The sequence below is a fragment of the Chelmon rostratus genome, chromosome 19, assembly GCF_017976325.1.
Source record: "Chelmon rostratus isolate fCheRos1 chromosome 19, fCheRos1.pri, whole genome shotgun sequence".
NCBI classification, from domain to species: domain Eukaryota; kingdom Metazoa; phylum Chordata; class Actinopteri; order Chaetodontiformes; family Chaetodontidae; genus Chelmon; species Chelmon rostratus.
The window spans coordinates 15,915,819-15,938,947 of NC_055676.1; the positions used below are offsets into that span (position 1 = coordinate 15,915,819).

General features: G+C 42.9%; 1 protein-coding gene across 2 annotated transcripts; it reads right to left on the reverse strand.

The window, feature by feature from the left end:
• Positions 1-1,160: 1,160 nt before the first annotated feature.
• LOC121623176 (zinc finger and BTB domain-containing protein 7C) lies at positions 1,161-21,006 on the reverse strand. Of its 2 annotated transcripts, none has more exons than XM_041960371.1 (4): positions 20,922-21,006; positions 4,365-5,100; positions 3,578-4,251; positions 1,161-3,123 (listed from the first exon to the last, which is right to left on the reverse strand). In XM_041960371.1, exons 2-4 carry the CDS (start codon positions 5,073-5,075, stop codon positions 2,511-2,513), a joined length of 1,998 nt encoding a protein of 665 aa, XP_041816305.1. In that variant the 5' UTR covers positions 5,076-5,100; positions 20,922-21,006; the 3' UTR covers positions 1,161-2,510. The 2 variants fall into 2 exon arrangements, with proteins under 2 accessions (XP_041816305.1, XP_041816306.1); XM_041960372.1 differs by lacking the exon at positions 20,922-21,006 and adding an exon at positions 11,418-11,749.
• Positions 21,007-23,129: the final 2,123 nt, after the last annotated feature.

Here is a 23,129-nt window from a genome sequence, read left to right on the forward strand (position 1 = left end):
AACAAACCTACGCTTGATTTACTGTATGAAGCTAAATTTACAAACCCTTTTATGGCAACATAGACATTTAAGCCTTTTAGGATTATATATAATCGTGGAACTAAAATTTAGGATAGGAAGCCAATGTGATCCCACCACTGTCTTGTTCTTAAGATAATGAGTATGTTTATTTAATTACCTTTTTATCATACCAAACTTATCCATAAAAGCCAAAATAACCAGGCTCCTAAGGTGCTGAGTCACATGACCTCTCAGGCAATGGTAAGGTAACCTTTCATCAATCTGTCTTTGGATGGATAATCTTTATCTGTTCAGGGGATCAATATGTGGAACTCCTGACCTCCAGACCAAAATGGATCATGACTAGCAATTTAAAAAGAGGGATCAGTCATGTTCGACTCTGGTGCTTGTCGTAATTTTATTGTATTATTGTTTGTGCTTTGTTATTTTCTTGTTGAGTTTAGAACATAAATGCTCTTGTGTGTGGCACTGGTCAAGAAAAGAAAAGAAAGCAAATGCCTGCCAGTTAATTTGTTCACTAAATCACTTGTCATAGTTTTAGTCAAAATACAATGTGACAAAAAATCTGCTTGGCAAAAATCACTGCGTCAAAAATTGACCCAGTATGATTAAATATAGCACGGACTCAGATAACTTTACCCATTACCTATGGGGGAAAAAAACAATCAAAACCAATAAAATGGGTTGTTTTGACCCCGTGTTGGTGTTATTTTTTATATTGCTGCTGGGTTATTTATCCAAAATTAAATACGACAAACTTAATTTTGGTGAATTTTCTGTGCATTCACATACAACTTCATTTCTATTTATTAAATTGAATGTGCAAACTGTTTTTTTAGGGAATTTTATCTATCTTCTGTGACAGAATATTTCCTTGGTCCTGATCCTACATACCTAACCCCAATCTTAACCTTAACTGTAAAACCAAGCAGTGATTTACAGAAGTGAAGACGACCAAAATGTCCTCAAACTCTAAAAACGTTGTCACTATCAAGCTCTAAATCTCAGATCGGTCCTCACAAAGATAGAAAGATAAGAGTACAGACATGCAAACACACACAGACAAATACTCGCAGACACACACACACACACAACTTGGTAATTTTATGAAAATAAAACTCCCGAACAAGAGCAAAGTTCAACATTTAGTGTCTTTATAAAACAGATTTGCAAAATATAGCCAAGGCTCATTCATTTAAATACGCATAAATAGCAAGAAAATACTTTCCCATCTCAATTCAAATAATTTTTGAACGCTTTATACACAACTCAGAGATGAACATTATATGAAAAACGGGGCTAAAACCCTCTTGATTTGTTGCAGCAGAAAAAACACAAGCATACTGTATAGCTAAAGCGGCAGTTGATTAGTCAGAAATATACAGCCTCTGAAGACACATATCCATGAACATTAAAACAAAGTCTCATTCAAGTCTGTGAAATATCAAAGTACACATCTTTGGATGGATGCCTCAAAGTCTTTTAAGAGCAATATAATTTTTTTTTCTTTTTTTACATCATCAGCAACGCAACCGTAATGAACACCACCATGGCCAAAAAGTTTGTGTCTATGTACAATAGTGCAGACGAGGAGCTTAAATCAGAACAAGGCAGTGGAAGGATAATAGCACATTATCAAACATCCTGATTTATTAGACTTCAAGTGGCTTCCCTTTGTTTGGAGATATTATTAAATAACCATGTTTGAATCAAACGTACTTGCAGGACATGTGCCAGACAACGCCCTGCTGTGATAAACCATTTCTAATGTTTTTGTTTTGTTGTAAAAGCACTGGTCTTTTTTTTACACTTAAACACAACTGTCCAAAATAAAAATCACTGCGTTTGTATGCAGGCTTACTTACTTTATTTATTTGTGTCTACACCACTTCTCCTTCATTATGAAATGTTGTAATAACCTTTCTCTGCAATAAATGTTTGATTATTTTTGTACGTGTAGTCATTTGTTTTACATTCACCATAGTCACCAATTCAGCAAGGTCCTGCTCTTTGTGTAGATTTATATTTTCTTGCATATGAATACTTTCCAGTATAAAAGTCTCATTTCATCTTGCTTTAGAGGACATTGTAGAATGATAGTTTTGGAATTAATAGCATTTTCGACAACCTTATAGATAAATAATGCAGGTAATATATATAACAGCATTCCGATATGTTTTCCTCATTAGCAGTGTCAAACTGTTCGCCTCTTCTACAATGCTATCAAAATATTTGTAAACATTCACAGGGCTGAAACAATTATTCAACATGACATCTGTGAAATTATTTAGTCAGACTGTGTTCTCCAAAAAAAAAAAGAAGAAGAAGAAAAGGTCTGTTTCACTACAGCCACATCAGCAGGCTTCAAAAGGTTCATTGATCTCACTCTTTCACTTTTTAAAAAGGTGCTTTAGCTTCCTGGAGCAGAACAGACACAAAGATTAAGGAGACTTTCTTTCTGGTCTTTTTGTTTTTTTTCCCTCTACAGTTCATTTGGCCGGCTCAGGGATGGGCGGAGCACGCTCCAGTCTCATGGTCCAGGGGTCAGAGGTCGAAGCATAAAATGGAGAGTGGGTAAGTACTTCTTCTCCAGCCAAGGCGAAGGCAAACACTCCTCTCTGCCTCCCTGCTCCTGCTTTCTCCTCCTCCGCGACGCGCTTCCCCTCTGCTCGCCGTTCCTCCCTGCCCGCGCCGTCCCCGCTCTTAAATCCCAGACCCCTGTTGCCGAGGCCTAGCATCTCACCAAGTCCGTGATTCTTGACTCCCTGGTATGCGGGGCTTAACCCGTTCTCCTCAAACCGGTTGGTGGCAGCAGTGGGGGGGCACAGGAAGTTGCTGGTGGGTGTGGATCGCCAAGCAGCTGGCTTTCGTCCTCGCCGGGGGCGGGAGATGCGGCAGCTCTGCCTCTTGATGTGTCGATGTAGGTGGTCGGACCGTGTGAAACTTTTGTAGCAGTGCTCACACTGGTATGGACGGACGCCCGTGTGGATACGCAGGTGGTTTTTCAGGTCGTAGTTGTGGACAAACTTGGAGTTGCAGTGAAGGCAGATGTAGGGACGCTCACCTGTGTGCTTCCTCATGTGGATCTTGAGTTTGTCTTGTCTGAGAAAAGAACAAAACCACATGCTTTCAAACAATGTGTTGTGGGTAGAAAGGTTAACACATGAATTACAACACTGCCTTTCTGTTGCCTTTTAGATATGGTCGAGTAGAAGTCAGTTTAAAAGCCAGTAAAGATGATTTGTCTCCACTGACAACATAAAAGTTCTGCTCTAAAACACAGGTGGAAAATGTGCCAAAGCAGGAGGATGTAGGTGAGTGAGATGTCACTAATGCAAAGAAACCAGTGGAGGGGGCTTTCCACTTCAAGCGCTTTGATATTCAGATTTGGTAAAAACAGATTAACCTCAGTCAAAAGAGCATGGGGTACTTTTCCGCTAACTCTGCTGTTTTACATAACGTGGTCCTTTGTAGTCAAACGGCAGAGGAACATGAATCTCTGTGCACACTAGCAGTGAAGTGATGATGATGTGATAAGAAGTGCTGCTTTACATACCTGGTGAATCGTACTTCACAGATAGTGCACATGTACGGCTTCTCCCCCGTATGGGTCCTCATGTGTCGCGGCAGTTTCCCAGCTCCTTGAATGACCTTGTTGCAGATCGGACACTGCTGTGACGCTTTGGGCTTCATCTTCCTCTCCTCCTCCAGCTGCCAGGGGGGGAACAGCGCCCCCAGGTGGGACGCGGAGCTCAGGAAGCTCAGGTACGACCGGAAGTCAGCTTCGTCCTTTATCGGACCCAGAGCGTGACCTTCTGAGGGCACCGACCCAGCGTTCATGGTGCTGCCCAGGCCTGAGTTGACGAAATCCTTCAGGAAGTTGCCGTGGAGCAGACTGAGAGGGACCTCCTCTTTCATCTCCTCCTTTATGATCTCTCTTTTCACAGCTAGATCAAGGGGCCTGGAGGCCTCAAGTGGTGCAGAGGTGGGAAAGGCGTGGGGGAGCCTGGTTTGTGGTGAGACTCCTGCGTGGGGATGCTGGTGGTGGCTGGGATCCAGGAGCTGCTTCGGGAAGGCCGGGAACTCGGCGGCCCACATGGAGGGGTAGAAGCCTGGGAGGAGAGGGGAGAAGTTGGCCCTCCTGTCCAGTGTTGACATACGAGGGTACAGCCCTTCCTGGAGGAGGGACTCTATGGAGAAATCCTTCAAAGCCCGACTCTCCATACTCTCCTACAAAACAAGACAGCGCTATCAGCCTTTTGAACGTAGGAAAGTTCATGTAAAGTCTTATTTTTGCCTTGTAAATACAAGATTAGTGACAAAAATAACCCAGTGAACCATACCTGCTTTCCTCTCATGGTGTCTGGAGACTGAGACTGGGACGACAGGTCAAACTGCTGGTGGTATGTGGAGGTGCTGGGAGGCGGCGAGTCCTCCGTCCCCGGTGGCGTCTGCTCCTCCCTGCTCTCCGACGACTGCAGTGACCTCTCGCTGACGTTGTCCTCCTCCTGCTCGTCCTTTCTCGACCCCACATCCTCCTCCTCGTCCTCCTCCTCCTCTTCCTCCTCCTCGTCTTCCTCCGCGTCCTCCTCTTCCTCCTCATCCTCCTCTCCCTCCTCCAATCTCCCTCCTCCGCCACCTCCGCCCCCGCTGTCCATGATCTCCAGGCAAACGTTGATGATGCACGGGATCTCCAGCATCTGAGCTGCGTTCAGGATCTCTTTAACGTTGGACGCCGTCACGGTCAGAGTAGAAGTGTAGGCGAACTCCAGGATGGCCGTGAGAGACTCCGGAGCCACAAAGTCGATTTCGTACACGGCCGCCGTGTGATGGTGGTCCCCGCCGTCAGTGGTGGCCACTGTGAAGAGCTTTTTGAAGTACTGGCTGCAGGCGGCCAGAACGGAGCGGTGGGTGCGGTACTCCTGGTCACGGACGATGAGGATGACATCGCAGAGCAGCCCTTCACGACGCTGCTCATTGAGGCTGCACAGGACATCGCTGCTGTGATTCGGGAAGGGGATCCCAATCAGGTCCTCTTCTCTGTGATGAACCATTCTCCTCTCTGTCTCTGCTGATTATCTAGATAGAAGGCAATAACAATGAGCTGTTTAGTGACACTTAAATAAGGTCAAACTGAAAAAGGCATTATTCTGCGGAGCCCACATTTTGCTCTCAAAGCCTCCATTAATCCTCTCTTGTAATTTTATTTTTACTAACAGTCTTGTGTCTAGTGTTTTGCCTCTCATGTAATGTCACTCTGTTCGAGTCAGCGAGCTAAGCGTCTGTTGTTTTGAAAGATAAACCCCTGGTAATATTTCAAAAGCCCATAAGGTCATTTAACACTTAACAGCAGTTTTGAAAGTATTTAGAGAATCCTTCAAGACTCTTTTTTCCGTCTGGATCCAAAAATATTGACTCTGCCCCACAACAAAAAAGATTTTTAACACATTTCCCGAGTTGCGACTAATGCAAAAAAAAGAGTGACATATCTCCTCGCTCATTTTTTAGAACACACAAACAATATGGCAGCACTATCATAAAAATAAAATGCTAAAAAAATAACATTAATATAGATAATATTTAATAATAAAACTTTTAAATGTTGGTTCATGTTGTACAGTTCAATCTCAAGTCTTTCTTGCAGAAGCAATTTTGATCTCAATGACACTTCCTGCATAAATGAAGCTTAACAAGCTGATTAAGAAATGCCATAAGGGTTTGGATAAGACAACAGCCACAATGTGGGAAAGGGGGAAAAAATAGATCTTATTTTGTAGCTATTTTTTGTTGCACATGGACAGAAGAGCCTTTGAGAAATGTGAAAATATGTGAGGAACATTATGCAGTGATTAATTTGCACAAATCCTGTTTGATTTCATGTTGGCATTTGATGACTGGACACAGTCACTTTCCCGATGATATACAGCAGTGAGTGACACGTCTCTTCAGTCCACATTGTTGCTTTCTCGCTCGCTTAGCAAACACAGAGTCAGTATCATAAACATTTTAGTTTTCACAGGGATGAAGCAGCACTCGATTTTGCAGGCGGGATTCTCCTGAGGAGGAAGTGCCAACAGGAAGGTGACGAGGGCATGTTAAAGCAGATAATGGAACTGGATCTAAAACACTGATTTAAAGGGGTGGTCCACAGCTCGGTTCACACCTGCACCTCAGTTTGAAAGGGAATATTTAGGTGAAGGATTTTAAAAGCGTTGATATTTGAATAGAGTGATTCTCTTAACCGAAGCTGATATTGTTAACACAATGAGTGACAGTCTCGCTTTATTGAAATATACTGTAGGCATGCTTGTTTGTGTGCCATCTGCGCAGCAAAGGCAACAAGTGGTAAATACAGCATGTCTCATTTTGAGCAAACATCACATCGGGTAATATTTATTCTTGACTGTGCTATTATGATATCTTGTAGGAACGTGTTGCAACTCTGCGACTCTGGGAAGTCCATCGTCTTGATTAGATATTCAGTTAAACGCTACTTTTTTCTGTTTGACACTTAAACACGCAGCAAGGTTTGAAGATAGGTCTGCCAGAGTTTCTGTGATAACGGCCATCCTCATTGTCTCTCTCCACCAGAAATGAGTGCGAAGCAAGCTGATAAGCTCATTTGAACAATATAGTGTGTGATTGGGATGTGGTGAGAAATATAGCGAACGACAAAGGAGGTCAGATTGTACTCTAGATACTGTATCCTGTCAAAATGCTTACTTTGCAGCCTGCCCTCGCCGCACTTGTTTGATTTACAGCGCAGTGACTAAGAGCTCAATACAGCAGATATTGCCTCGATGCACAGACAAAATCTGTCCACTCGCTTTTCTTAAAACCGTCATTCCACCGCTGCCTTAGTTCCTACCTGTTGATTCACTGTGCTGTTGTTTACAGTTACAGTGAAAAAACCTCCTCTGGCAGGGCGCTCATTCATTCACATCTATGAATAGAGCTTAAACTTAGCCGTCCACACTCGGTGGTCACTGGAGGCATGTGTAGATAAATACTTTGATGCGGGCCCGCTCACCGCAGCTGCATTGTTGACTGGCTCTAAATGAGCCAGGGCTGAAGCCACACAGACTTAAACACAAACACACACACACACACACACACACACACACATCCCCAGTGTCTTGCTTTCTCTTTTGTGCTGTAGCGAATCTCACCATAGGAGGGAAAAAAAAAAAAAACAGTTTCAGAAAATCCCTCAGTTAAACCTGCAGGTATACAACTTGGATACCCATCTTACATGTAGTTTATTCTTGTCGATCTTGTTGCTAGGTAACTGTTGCTGTGTTCATACCATTGATACAGTGTGGACATAATTAAAACGTCTATAGAGGGGGTGGTGGTATAGGCTATAGGCCCATAGACCTACACAGAACTACCTTGAGCTACCTTGATGGGAAAACTGGAACTAAAGAGCATCGGAGAAAGTTGGCGGTGTCCAGCTGATGAAATGATATATTTAAAATAGAAATAATGAATAATGAAAGGAAAATGGCTTCTATCTGTATTAAATTTCATACAAATCCTGTACTATAAACTCTTGTAACACACACCACATTGAAACTTCTTTCACTGATCCTGTCCTCTGCAGATTAATGTTGCCTCTACAGAGATAGAACGATATCCTTCTATTATATTTCACACCATGTGTACAACATCCATAACAGTAATAGCCTGGGTAGAAAGGTGAGAGAATCACCAGCGAGAGAGCAAGTGAGAGATCAGATGGCCCTAAAAGTTCCCTAACAGGTTGCACAAACACCAGCGGAGGGGCCCCTCCCTGTAACAGCCTGCCAAGGCAAACAATAGTGCCGAGCTTGGAACAACACCGAGTGGATAAGAGGGAGAGAAAAAGAGTCTGACTGGGAGGGCTTGGCGAACCCACTGTCATTCGTTTGCTCTCGATCCATCCCACCCACTCCTGGAACTATGGGACACGTGCTCCTGTTGCTGTTTGTTCGCCTGGTGCCCCAGCGAGCACCACTCCCCTCGGTTCCCACTGTTTGCCTGCCACTAGCTAGCGCTAGCTCTTCGCGGCCGGCCCCTAATTACAATGTGGAGAGGATCTAAGGAGGATGTGCCACATAGACAGGGAGGGGAGGAGGGCACAGCTTTCCCACCACAAGGTCCTGGAGCGACATTTCATCAGCCAAACAGCCTTAACCCTTTACACACACACGCACACACACACACACACCCCTCCACCCGTCAGAGCAGCCAGGGTGGGGACGCCTTGTGAAAGGGCTCTGATAATTACTGTTTAAGTAATTTGGCTCTTTATCCATCTGACTCTTCTAGCAGAGTCATGGAAGGACAATCCAACTTCTTCAATACCTGTTTTATTGCACCATTTAATGGTGCAATAAAACAACCTGCCATTATCAGGTGACACCGTTTCTTAATGAATAAGTGAAAGTCTTAGTTTGTTGCTATCGTCAGCTATGGCAGCTATTTCTGTTGATCGCACATTCATCGCTGAATTAATTTACTTAACAGGAATTTCAGCTCCATGCGTGAAAACTATTCATACCGAGCTCAACTCAATTATTAAACTGACCTCTAATGGACAGTCTTGCCTCTCTGTCTGTCTCTCTTTCCGCCTGCCTGTACCGGCCACGTCTCCTCTCATGCCTCACTTAGTCACTAACACTTTCAACTCAGCACTCCCACCCCAAATTATGTGTCACCTCCATTCAGTGTCGTCTTTCTCCCAAGAACTTCATCTGCTTTCCCGGCTCTGACCACCGCCACCTCCTCCTCCTAATCATTCTCCTCTCCTCTTCCTCCTCTCCTCCTCCTCTCCCGGTCCCCGTTGCAGCTGTATCATCATTATGCCCAGAGTAGAGCGGCTAACTTGTCCCCAGCCCTGACCGCTCAGGCCACAAATCAGCAGCTAATGTCCATCTCAACCCTTGTCACGGGCAGACACTCATTTGGCCTGTAAGCTGCAACACCCAAAGCCTAGTTCATCATTGTCAGGCCAGTGCATCCACCTAACCCACATGCTAAATCACCACCAGCAGCCAAACTTTACCCCTGTCACCAACTGCCCATAGCAAACACCTGCTAAACAACTGTCACAGACGGACAATTGCACAGCCAATAATTTATAGTATTGACAGCCAAAAGTCACCCCCTTATTAGGAGGAGACATTCATTTGACCTACTGTGGAAGGTAGTCCATTATCACCAGTAAAACACCAGTGCACCTGTTTCTCGAGGAGGCACTTCCTTGGTTGACGTTTTAAATGATAACTGTCTGGAGCCTATAGGCCGCATAGGAAGAGTTTTTAAATTGTGTCTTAATTGCTGTCAGAGCAGGTCAACAGTATATAATGCCAATTACACAACATGAGATGTGGATTTATCTTTACAATAATGATGAAATGTCGGGGCCAAATTTGAGCATTTAACTGCACAAGTCTTGCTTATAAGTTGAAAAGTGACTTATTTATGTGAAGTTTGGTGCACATTTATACAACATTTTACGCAGTGGGTGTTTAAGGAAATTATTGCTCTGCCACACACATTATTAATTAAAGTATAGACTGACTTATATTAAATATTACTGAAAATTGGCCTGCGGATTCAACACATTACCGAAAATCTACCAGCATAAACCCCCCCTTAAATTAAACAACATAGATTCTGATTAAAATGTTCCAACAGGTGTACCAATAAATTCATTATTATATTGAATTGTTCACTACAGTCACATCAGCAGATAATCAATGATTTAGGCCTTAAATTGCTTGATTTGTATATATTAGGACACGCTGAATCTGGTCTCCAGATGTCTGGAGGCCAATTCAACTCGCTCTGCTCCTTAAAGAGCCTGTTTGCACTAAGTGCCATCTCTCGAGCCTTCAGGGGGGCCCACAGCTACACACCATTATCCCTCACCCCCAAAGTAAACAAAGGTTTATGGTTTCGCTGCTGAATATTGGTTCAGTGATTAAGAATGCTGCTTCTTGACTATTCATTGTGTAACGAAGGACAAATCTTTTCTTATTCTACATCACCTTATTTTTCCCTGCGTCTTTGTTCGGTCTGAATAAAGACCCTGAAATCAACAGAAAAATGTTGAATTCACTTCCAATGTAAAATAAAAACATCTACTTTATAAAAAAGGTTTTATAGTGCAGTCTTGGTTAAAAATGTATGCTTCTTTATTTGTATTTTTCTGATATTCAAAAATGAGTCCCTCAAAAAAAAGGCGTCAGTTTTAATCACTATTACCATAGCATATTGAGAATTTTACTTGGAAAAAAGTTCAGGAACAAAACTTAACAGCCTTTATTTCACAGTGACAGGTGACTGCAGCTAATGAGACTTAATCAGAGTTATAATATGTGATTAAGGAAACATGTCACTGGTATGACATTGATCTGTAATACATTTCCTGTCATGTTTGTGAGCCTGTTGAGTAGGCGTTTAGCTCCAGGTACTCTTAAAAGTGACTTCATAAATGTACCAGCAACTGATACACCAGCCACGCAATACAACATACCCGTAGTTTACATTTTTAAATGCAATTTCTTTATTTCATTTCCTACTTACGACAATTTTATCCTACATTTTTAACAACTGTTTAAATTTGTGTGCTCATAATTTCATTGGAAGGATTTAGTGAGCGTACACAAATCTTAATACGTGAATGAAAAACAACAGCTGGTAAACAGTTTTAATAGTAATACTGGTCATGGCATTTTGTAACTACATGAGGTAAGAGGTCTATAAGTCGGCTGACAACAAGCCTGTTGTAAATAGTAATTTACAGCTCAGCCTCAAATCCATAACATGTTTTTATTCTGTCCTCACTAACAAACATCCCCTTTAAGTTTTTGAATTACCTGTGTATTTATTTTGGATATAAAAGAGAAGTCGTATAGATATGGAATATCTAAAATTGAAATGTATAATTACCGTTGGAGACAAAACACATACTTAAGTCCACTAAAACTACCATGTTTGACATTTCCAAGACGTGCTGTGATGCTATAAACGCTCATGCTATTTCCAGAATTTTATAGCACAATATTTACACCACAGCCTAAATAATTACACCAGTCATTAAGTGACTTTATTGACCTGTTTGCACCTTGTCAGGCCTTTATGATCTAGAGCAGGAGGCTCATATAAACACTCTGTAAATAGGGACGCTAAGTGATACACGTGTGCACACTCTAACACAACACACACAAGTGCAAGCTTGTTCACACACATGCACACTCTGTAACAATGTGACGAATTATTAAGGACATAATACGCACAGACACACACCCATGTGCATGCTCGAAAACTCTGGCATCCACATAAATTCACACATGTCTTGATACGTTCCCCAGCATTCCACAGCCTTCAGCAACCATCACCTACCGTACCTTCAGTTTCACGATTCCCCTCTCGTGTCTTTGTATTTCCAGACTACTAAGAGGCTCTGTTGCTCCTCGCTTGACCTCTCAGCATTGCCCTTTTTAATTGAAACACAGCTGCCTCTCTCTTTGCCTTGCCTGTCAATCAGTCAGCCAGGCAGTCAGTCCATTCACAAGCTCCCCACACTGGCTACGGATGCCCATTCACAAAAAATGGAAAAAAAAAGAAACACCCAGGGAGGAATATCCAATGGAGAGAAGCAAAAGCAGCGCAACAGAGGAGAGCAGAGTGTGATTCTTGGGTCTGTCTGTGTAGCAGAGTGGCTAGTGTGGAGTTAAGAGTCAGGCTGTACTGTTGTGTGTGGCTCATGTAGGACGAGCGAGAGAGTGAGAGGAAGGGAGGGAGGGCAGCAGCACTGCGCTGTGGAGATGTCGCACCACTAGTTTTTATAGCAGGGTGGGTAGCTGGAAGATAATAATACCCCATCCTCCTCCACAACACAAGTTTAAGCGCACTGTGTAATAAGCCCATGGCGCAGACACCCTCTGATTTAGGTCAGACAAAATGAATTTTTAGTTGTGTTAGAGTGGATTTTGGTATAAAGGGACCGGGGCAAAGAAACTTGGAGGGGTTGTTTGGGGAGACTGAGGGAGGGTAAAAAAAAGGAAAGGAGAAAGAGAGAGAAAAGTTGGAAAACTATTTTGTGCACCTCTGTTGGTTAGTCTCAAGTTGGGATGTACAGGACTAAAAGCAGTAATACAGAGGCAGAAACACAACTGCAACTTCAAGCCACTTAGTTTCAGTTTTACACCTGTTTAAAATGGACTCCTTCTATTCTCTCTTACCTATAATTAAACTAACATTTAACAAGCTCTTTGAAACCTCTGTGCATGTGTTCAGACAATAAAGGGTCGAAGAGGCGAGAGTGGCCCCCACAAATATTCAGTCACAACAGACTAATTACTGGAAACATTAAAACACAATGGCGTGTGTCACCCTGCATTCAGAACCCTATAAAACTGTCTGATTCAGCGAATGGTGTTTTTAATTTTAACGGAAATATTACTTAAAAGCTGGCTATATCTGGCACAGCACCAAAGCACCAAAAGTGACTTTGTGCAGACTTATTTTCCTTTTGTTGAAAGGTTTTTTTTTTAAAACCAAGGTTTCAAAAACCATGTTGAGGGGAGCAGAAGGCCAACGCTAGACTCCTGTTTTGAGTCAGAAATCACCAAGGCAAGATAACTGTTGGTGAGCTCGCCACCACCTCAGTCTGAGAAGAGGAGGAGGGACTTTATGGAGAACGGTGTAGAAAAAAGCTGTATAGACTTCAGCACAGAAGGCGAAACCTTTGTTTGGAGAGATATTCAAACGTCAATAAAATGTGGAGAAAGATAGCCAAGTTTGCTGTAAGAAGCTCATGGCAACAAAACCCAATGACACAGAGAATGGCTTCCAATACTGCTTCCACAGGTTGTGTGTGTGTGTGTGTGTGTGTGTGTGTGTGTGTGTGTGTGTGTGTGTGTGTGTGTGTGTGTTTATGACACAGCAAGAAACAGAAAAGTGTTTCCTCTGCTTTCACAGACTGGCCAAATGTTATGACATAGCACATTTACAGGATGTGAATGATGTCCTGTATGACATCATTAAACCACGCCCATTGTACTTTTTCTTTTTCAAATAAGTTTGCTGACAGCAGCGAGGCTTCACTGCCTGATTGATTTACTGTGCACCCAAAGAACACTGCTTTTCTTTCTTACCGTAATGACACATACAATTAAGAACAAATCCTAGCAGTTTCATGAAGGTAGAGTATGCTTCAGTCATTGTATTATCTTTGTGGTTACTGGACCTTCAAATCTACTAAATTATTTCTAAACACTCATAAATCACAGTCGACAATCATACTGTGAAAGCAGTCAAATTGTGTTGAGGTGACTTCCACAAACAAGTAGACATCAGAGTGTACATCAGACAGCTATGCCCACTTCCCCCTGGGGAAAACACGGACTCAGGCAAACCACAGCCCATGCCTTGGTGGTTTACACTGTTTTGTACAGGGTGAGAGCTGAGGTCAGCTCACATTGGCATCTAGTATATATAAACAGGGTTAGCCACTAACTGCAAGCAGGCCAGCCAGATGGCCAGAAAAACAACATTTGCCATCCTATAAGATTGGCTATCTATTCTAAACACACCACTGCCGTCATAGCAACACACTGTAAGTAGTACCTGTGTGGACTGCTTTGTTCTAAACTCTTTAAAACTGCAGTCTGTTGTACTGCAAACTGTCATAGGATGGGACTGACACAAACCAGTGGTCTAATGGTGCAAAATAAGTGTGTAAGAGCTGTAATTTCATGAGCATTTTAGCCCAATTGCAATGTGTGCACGCAGTAAAAGGGCAGCTATACATTGTGATTATGCTTGCAGCATTGTTATGTACTGTATTGTAACACAAGCATGAAATCAATCACGTTATTGTCTAAAGAGCAAGTTCTACGAAGTGTTAGGCTACACTAAGAAGTGGTGAGTCTTGTCGCTCAGTAACAGTGACAAGACATGAGGATTCAAGGGGCTGAGTAAGAGTCATCTGTTTTGTCTGTCTGTCTGTCTGGCGTCCCAACGTACCTGTTTACTGCCACCTGCTGCGCCCAGCAAGATGCACGTACCAGGGCACCAGATTGGCACTTTGGAGGGGGGGATGGAGTGTGAAGCATCGTTACGTAAAGTTGATCTCATGGAGACTTTGATGCTGTACTCAGCTCTGCCTACTGTACAGTATCACAAACACAGTAAGAAGACTTCTAACAGAAAAATATCTTGAATCTACACTTGACTAAAATTGGCTTTCACAAAGCTAAGAACTCATCAGAATATCTGTGTTGTAGCAGCAACATACTGCACCAGTGGAACCAACACCCCATTTACACCTGGTCTTAGAATACGATCTGTATCTGGACGTGATAACCGGACAAGTCACAATGCGTGTTTGTGCAATACATTGTTACTTCCTACTCGTCACCCTTTAGTGTCATTTTTCATCGTGCAGAGCTCCACGGTCAGTTTTTGGAGCAGCGGGCCTTCAGCGCAATGGTCGTTTGTTTTCAGGATAACGGGCTGTCGGACAAATGAGCTTTCAGTTCATTGAGATATTTTTCAGACTATTAGGGTTTCGGAATATCGGAACAATGGAACAATGGGCAGTCCCAGAAAAGTTGGACATGGGAGAGATGCTTTAAGTGTTTCAATATGAGGATAACGGAAACTATCCTCCCAAAAAGATCAACAACGTCGTTTGTTTCAGGAAGTGCCCTAAAATGACATGCGTTTGCATTCAGGTGACTAAGCTGTCTAGCGGCTGTAGTAATTATGATTCTTGTCTGTTGGGAGCAAAGGAGGAAGTCAGGTGACTTGTCCATGTACACAGAGTGTGCGTTGGTAGACTTTTGGGGTGGATTGATGGCTCAGTAAAGCATCTGACTTTGACACAGGCAACAGCTAATTGTTCCCCATTTCAAAGTGAGGGTAACATGGTTTGTTTTGAAAACCCTTGACCACAATTGTCCCCCAACCTTAACCATGTGTTTATTATTGTAACCATGATGACGAAGGTCCCTAAACCTTAACAAAGTAGTCATTTTAACCCAAACCATGATGTTTCCCTAAACCTGACCAAGTCGTTTTTGTACCTGAACCAAACCGTAACCATAGCGTTGAGATCAGACCAGATCAGAAAGGGTTTATATGTGCTACTGTGGAGGGCATGGACAAAAGTCGTGTTTTGATGTTTAATCTGGAGGATTTGTTCGGATTCGGGCTCACACAGTCACTCTTGGAAGTAGCATTCAAATTGTTCCACTTATTTGTGCAAATCTAAAGTGGAAGAAGTAGTTGTGTCAAGAATGAAAAGAGTGCTAGAGTTGCTTCCTCACCTACACACAGCTGGCCAGTCACTGTGTAAAGTGTGCATAAACGTTGGTATGAAATTGCCCGACACTGCCCACCCAATTCCAGTGTTGGATCGATGTGGGGGAAGGGGTTTTTGAAGTTGTTCAACCACCCAATAGACACTTTTGATGAAACATGCTGGCAGATTTAATTACAGGGTGCTGCAAACTAGAACAATTTACTGGCCAACTGTACACAACTGGTTTAAAATTATGTGGCAATGAGAACCTGGCAAAATAACATGGAAAAGAAGTTCAGGAAAGTATTTAGCAGACCTTCCCATGATTAATAACTGTAGAGACAAACACAACCAGGCCAACACATGCCCTTTACCCCGGTGCCTTGGACGCCAGGTGTGGCCTGGTGTGGGAGAGAAGCAGGAAAGGGAGGCAGTCATTTCCCCACAGTGCAGAGATAGAGCATCGCAGCAGCCTCCCAGGTCTACACCCCCTGTCTCCAAGGACAGAGACATACACACAGATCCAATGTTGCTTCCACACAAATGGAGGCAAGCATGTGTGCAGACCTGCTGCACACTCGCTGTGTCACTCAATCACAGAGACACATACCTATCTGCCTCTGCACGAAGGTCATTAGACCTCACCTTGGAGCATGCCATTCGGGTGACTGAGGTGAGGGCGTATGCTTTCTGCTGACCTGTCTGTTACTTTCTACTGTTTTGTCTGATTGTCAAACATCCTAATCAGTATTGGACGCTTTGCCAGAAGGGAGGTAAAGTACACAAGCTGCATAGTTAGAACTAGCACGGAGGGAGACAGAGCTGCAGTGTTTTACAGGTGGCCATGATGTTTAGTATATGAACTCACTGCTGTGCGTGAGGACGTGAATGTCTGTGCTGATGTTTGTTGAAGACAAATATGATTTTTCTTTACGTTTAAGGCCACTGCTAAAGTATGGAGATTTATTCTGGACTCAAAACTGCAGACAAAATGTAGAAGGAGTCAAACCTTCCAACCACCACTGCCACACTGCTGCTTCTGAATGCTTTTCAATGCTTGTTGTGTTCATTTGATTTGCTTGCCGTGAATATTTGTGTGTGAGCGTGTTGGGAGGGTCGTGGGGTGAATGAGGACAACTCCTTATGGTGATAACGAGAAGGAGGCCAGCCTTGGTGGGACAGCCTCTGTCTGCCCTCGGGTAGTGTGTGTGTGTGTGTGTATGCATGTTTGCGTGTGTGCACGCATGTGTATGTGTGTGTGTCAGCAGGAGAGCCCTCGGGCACTCTGGCACCTCCTAATTAAAACCAGTCAGGCTGCAGGGCAGGGGAGACAGATGCCTGTCATGACACACACACACACACACACACACACACACACACACATACATACACACACACACATGCACAAGGTGGCGGACCGCATTCACCCACATGCACACTCGCAAATACGCAAGTGTGATGCATAGGTCAGCTATTTTTGGACTCAGACCCGATCTCGTCCCACCCACTCAGGTATCACACAGGTAACTAATCTGTATCTGACTCAAAAGAGAGGCAGTGTAAACGACACAGAGGCAACATAAATCATGCTAATGAGGCTGCTGATAATTGAAGACAAAGAAAATTCAACGTACAGGATCGTTTTTGTCCCCGACCAGTGTGTATATGCTGGATTCATGAGTGAATCCATTACTTATTTCCAGTAACTTGCCTTAGGTTAAAACAAATTTGGCTAATTTGCTTTAAAAATCAGTCAATGAACTCTCATTAGTTTTATATCTACCTGAAACCTGCTGGATTATGGCCAACATGTTCACCAGTGACACACACCAAGCGTACACTCACACACACACACACTCTCACATGCCGTCGTGACCCATAGTAGCTTCCAGATTGACACATCTCTCTTCCTCCCCAGCACAGAATGAGACATAATTGTGCTGAATGTCTGTTACCTGTAGACTCTGTCACATTTTATCTCTGTTCCCCCATGTTCGGCCCAGAGCTGCGGGCAACCACATATAGTACTTAACAGGCTAACTGCTGTTTGTCTGGGGTGGGTGGGTGGATCAAGGCATGCTGCTCTCCTTTCTCTCCCAGTGATTAGATAGCATAAGCAGGCCAGCTAGCCTAACCCACACACTCATGTCTCTAAAACTGCCATCCAGCCCTGCTTTCTCTCTTGCTGCCTCTCACACACAGGTGGGTGGACCCACTTATTCAACCCAGATCTTTCTTTTAGACATTATGAAATCATGCTCTTTTTTTCTCCCTTTCTTCTTTTCTTCACCTAACTCCCTGATGCTGAATGACATCTGACTCGATGCTTCCTGAAACGTCTTTGCCGCTCGGTTCTATAAACGTAGATCTTTAATTTTCTAATTTACTAGGTGATAATTTTGCCTGATTGCTTAGATGAGAATCATGTCTCTTTTCACTTGTCACTAGGCTGAGGCGAGGTGGGTTGCCAGTGGTTACAGGGGCCTATTTTCTATTATCTAGGTAACATTCAGGAAACGCCCACAATTTGTATATAAAATGCTTCAACCGCATTACAAATTGTGGCTTCCTCTGGCATTTCAGAAATGTATGACAAATGAAAATTTTTCTAAGGATGAAAAACACTTCAAGACACATTTCTTCTCTGGTTTAGCTGGTATAAAAATAACGTAAGTGCTATGTAATTATAAGTAATTAAAAAATAATAAAATGTTAAATAAACATTTAAAGTATTTCATGAACAGAAAAGTTATTGTGTCTGAGCAGCTGATGATCTTTTGTAATGAAGGAAGGATTTTAAATAAAAATGAAGGGTTCATTTGCAAAAACAATATCTCCATTTTGATTTATTATCCTAAATCATGGGGGTTTTGTGCACTGAAGGGAATATCAATCAAACTGTGTTGCTATATTCATTTTAATAATGGCTTTTATCTGTTTCTGCAAATTAATTCTTCAAATATACCTCAAAACTAATGTTTTATGCAAAGCACCACTTCTCGCAGGGATTCTGCTCAAATTAAGAATAATATAAACAAAATTCTAATATCACAAGAGGCGTGATGTAGTTTCTCATAACTGTGTGCTTTGTGTCAATATTTGTGTCATAATCAGTCACATTATGAAAGAATAATACTGAAAAGTGATGAGAAGCAGCAGCAGGGACAGCAGCGGGTGAAGAAAAGAGGAGCGCGGTGGAAATGGAGAAATTGTAAACGGAAAGAAAGAATATAGCTTGAAAAGCGGAGAGGGTGCGATCGAGCCGACCTCTGGGAGCGCGAGTGCCTGCCTCCCTGGCTGCTTTGTCGTTTGAGCCAGGCGCTGTGTTTCGTGAGGAACGCAAAAGTACACAAATCCCACAGAAGGAGCTTTTTTGGCAGGGCTCGGGCCTCCCACCCACGGCAGCCTCTTCAAGCCTCCTCCCATCCTCTATTCATCTGTGAGGGGTGGCTTACTCACCCAGCCCAACTCCACACACACAACAAAACCTGGACCTCAGTCCTACGGAGGAGGGCGGACACGCACGCATGTACACGAACGGCTACTCGGGCCATTGTGGACATGCATGATACGTATAATAACCTGAATACAAGAAGTGTTTTTGAGCGTAGCTAATTGGATGGCCGTTTTTGGCATCGATAAGATTCGGTTTTAGCTGTCTGAGCAGGATTTGAAAACACAGAATCTGAGCTTAGACAACTGTGACAAGATGACATCTGTGTCATAGGAGGTTAAAATCAGATTGTGCATCCCCGTGTAAATGCTGTTATACGGGCATGCCCACACGCTGTCAGGTGGGAAGAAGGCGTGTGGACTCATTCACTCTGTCAGCCTCACAGTGAACACATTGCATCAATTTGCAATTATGAAACTACATCCTCATTCACTTGACACACGCATCCACAACCCTCGAGTCTCTCTTTCTATCAATCAAGCACTTTGCCGCTCTCACGCGCTTTTACACACTGGCTCTTTTGTTCACAAGCAACATCAGTTCCTTTATAAAGCTCCTTGAATATATTGGCTATACAGTCCACTATCGGTGAGACTGTACAAGCATGAATGAAATCTGCCTCAGGTAATGTTTGTTAAACTCACAGAGGCCCTGTAACAAAGGACCAAACGGATCAGGTTCAATTCATATAATCCTGGAGAGAGATAGAGGCAGACAGAGGGCTGTAGTCAGGGTGTGTGACGAGAGCAGGCGTGGTGGTGTCTACTAGACTTTATCCCCATCTAACCCCCACTGTGACAGAACACAGCTCAATGGGTTCTGCTTGTTTTTTTCTTCACTAATGATGAGAGTTCACCTTTGTCATGCTTTATTACCTCACAACAACACTCACACACATTTTTAGCTTACATTTTAAGGAACTACCCTCTCTTTACCAGTTTAACAGATTTATCCATCATGTGTTTGATAACAGAAACAACTGCCTGTATATGTATGAGCATCATGTTACTTATGTGGTTCAGCTAATCAGAAGCTGTATTAATTTATTTTTACCTGTTTTCACTGGGAGCAGAAGTGATCTGTGAATAACTGCCGATAGTTTCTAAAAGATTTTACATGTGTAGCCACTGCTGGTTTCATTGAACTTAACCACTAAAGCCCCACAGCTCTGTCTTACTCACAAACAGGAAACTGACACTTGACATATACCAAATTCTGCTAATTGTATAATAATTCTTCTAATCATCTAATCAAAGTGTCTAAGATTTGAAACACTGCAAAACCGATAACTGATGCATCAGCCAGCAAGATGTGTTTATACTCTGAAAGGTTCACAGTTACTCATGCGATTTGATGGAGGGTGGGGGGGTCATAGACGGAAAGAGTGAAATAATTTTGAATGTCACACCTCTAACCCCGCATCTGTTGTACAGACAAAGTAATTCAGTTGTTAAAATTGATCTCTAACTGATTATGAAAAGAAAAAAAGTGACTTGGGACCTGGGGGACAGACTCCATCCTGTTCATCAGGGTATTACTGCTGTGTCACACATCACAGACTGCATTACTTTTAATCTTACAACTACTACTTTGCAGAATCTTGAGGATGACACGTAAAAATGTCATATGGAGATCTAAATTGTGTACAATAAATCATCTTTATGCAAGCTACAGCTGCGATAACAATAGTAAAAACCATATCAGTCAATCTGGTCAAGCTTTGTCATGCTTTCACTTGCGTCCTCCTCGCTGTGTGGCTGTCGTGTGGAGGGGGAGGCATTCATTGTGTGCACATCTGTTTGCAAGACATACACAAACAGCAAAGTTTCTAGAAGCACTGAGAATAACTGGGCATACCTTTTTTTTTACTGTATGTCCTGTTACAAAAGTTAGAGACATGGAGCGATTTGCAACTTAAAATGGGAGCACAGAAGAACCTGATTCTACAAAAGGTCAGCCATCCTTTAGTCTGATTCTGGTGCTCAGTAGGTAGCCGACAGCTCTTGCATGCTTTGAAATCTTGCACCAACACAAAGAAAATATGAACCTCTCATTAGGATTTTTTTTATGATATATGAAATAGTCGTAAACCGAAGGAAAAAAACTGCAAAGAAAAGAGAGTGAAAGAGACAGTTAGATGTTACTGACCTTTAAAGAAGAGAAGTTTTGATTTCAGTTCCTCTCTTGTGCACTCACTCCCTGTCAGGAAACTCAACACTGTCTCAGCTCTGGCAGACTTGTGAAAGTGAGAGCGGGCGAGATAGAAACTCAAATTTGCTCTGAAGGTGTGTCAGTGATTTGGAGGAGTGAAAAGGTACCGTTCCATGAAACGGTTATCTAAGAAACACAACAAAACAAAAACTGCTACACCCACCAGCCTCAGCCAACACCCCTCCCTCCCCTAAACCAAAAGTATTTGGCAGCGTTCCCTACAAGTCCACCTGTGCTTAGGGGAGGGGAGTGACACACACACACACACATGCACTCACTGGGCCAAGCCTAAAAACCTGCTTGAGAGCTTGGACAGGGTGGTATGGTTATGGCTGGGAATAGACAGAGCTTAGCCTTGGTGCTGGGGCTGGAGGACAGAGGGGGTGGAGGGTTGAAAGACTCATAGTAAGCCTGACCAGGGCCTGAAGGTCTGGAGCCAGAGATGAGGCTGGAGAGCTGGGGCAAAGGCCAAGCCAGGAGCAAGGGCTGGAAAACTTGAGCACTGAGACTGGATCTGGCTGATGTGCGGCTGGACGCCTGCACTGAGATTTCAAACAGGGCAGAGGAAAAAAATGGGGAAGAGGTTGTTGCAGAATAGTGCAGGGTTGAACCAGTGGGTGGGTCTTTGCCTGTGGCAAACAGGAGCTAGAGGGGTTCATATCAGGTATCGAACAAAAGACATATCAGGGGAGAAGTGAAAAGAGTCGAAGAAAGGTCGTGTGATAGTCGGTGACAGTATCTGAGTGTATTTGGGTGTGTACTTCAGTGTACCAGCTCGTACCTGGCAAGACGTAAGAGCCATTGTGCTGCTCTGAAGCTCATAATGCAGCGTAATGGGAATATAATAAGAGGGTGTAATCACCCATGACACACATGTAAATGCTGCTGAAAGTCATACAAAGTGATACGAGAGCACTAGACATCATGGGGTCTGATGATTCTCAAACACACTCCAGAGAAAAGTTGTGATTTTGTGACATTTGTACAGTAAAGTAACATATAATCTATGGTATTCTGTAACAGCGTTGGTGAATAAAGCTTGGGTGTATTTCTTTTTGTTTAAAAATTGAATAATAGATAATGAATGCTTGTGAAAAACAATCAACTGATTTAAGGCAGCTATAATCAATATTTTTCCAATAATAATGTATCAAATAATAATGTGAAAACAATGTGACAGGAGTCACTTGTCGTGATCAGTACTTGCGGCCCCTCTCAAATTTACTGAGCTCAGTGAGTTTCAGCTCGTTGTTTATCTGTCCAGCCACAACTTTGCTGATTTAGCTCTCACTCACTGTTCTCATCGCATCATCTCACAGCAGGCAGCTGTTTTCAGGGAACTAGCTCTAAAAATCCAAACAGCACACATACATAGTTGGCAACTAGCAGGTGAACGTGGTGGAGCATTAATCAGCTAAAAAGCCAGATACTTTCCTCACAAGTTGGTGGAGACCAAAACAGAGCAATGCTAATGTTGCTCCATAACTGATGCAAGTGTAAGTAGGCAACTGATGATAACAAGTGTATCAGCAAGCATATCAGCTTAAAAGGTGATTATTTATGTAAGTACGGTGGTGCTTTGAGCTAAATGCTAATGTCAACATGCTCATAGTGTCCATAAATGCTTATTTTAAAGCAGGTATAATGTTTATCATGTTCACAGTCTTACTTTAGCATTCTAGCATGCTAACAATTGCTAATTGGAGCTAAAACTGCAGCTGAGGCTGAAGGGAATGTCATTGGTTTTGCAGGTATTTGGTTATAAACTAACTAGCTAGATGAAAATTCAAGGATCACTGAAGTGATTCTAATCACTTACACTGAGGGGAACATAAATATGTGCACCCAATCTGCAGGTATTTATATGCACCAAGAATGTTTGTACAAAATTGAATAGCAATAGTTGAGAAATTACAGTCTGGACGGCAGTGATGGCTCAAACACTATGATATACTGGATAGTGTTACCATTTCAGATCTCTAAAGATCGACAGTTTAAGAAGGGTTGAACTGCTTGGGTGATGAGGCATCACAAGCACGCACTTCATTTGTAAGGGTCACAAGCCAAAAAAGGTTGGGAGCCACTGCCTCAAACTTTCTGAGCTCCATGTTGGAGGACATCCACCCGAAGAGTCAATGAAGAAAC

Excerpts from the sequence above, each read along its gene's own strand:
- LOC121623176 (XM_041960371.1), bottom strand. The coding sequence starts at position 5,075 with ATGGTTCATCACAGAGAAGAGGACCTGATTGGGATCCCCTTCCCGAAT. Across the intron at positions 4,252-4,364 it reads ACACCATGAGAGGAAAGCAG|GAGAGTATGGAGAGTCGGGC; the intron begins GTATGGTTCACT and ends CTTGTTTTGTAG. Across the intron at positions 3,124-3,577 it reads TGTGAAGTACGATTCACCAG|ACAAGACAAACTCAAGATCC; the intron begins GTATGTAAAGCA and ends TTCTTTTCTCAG.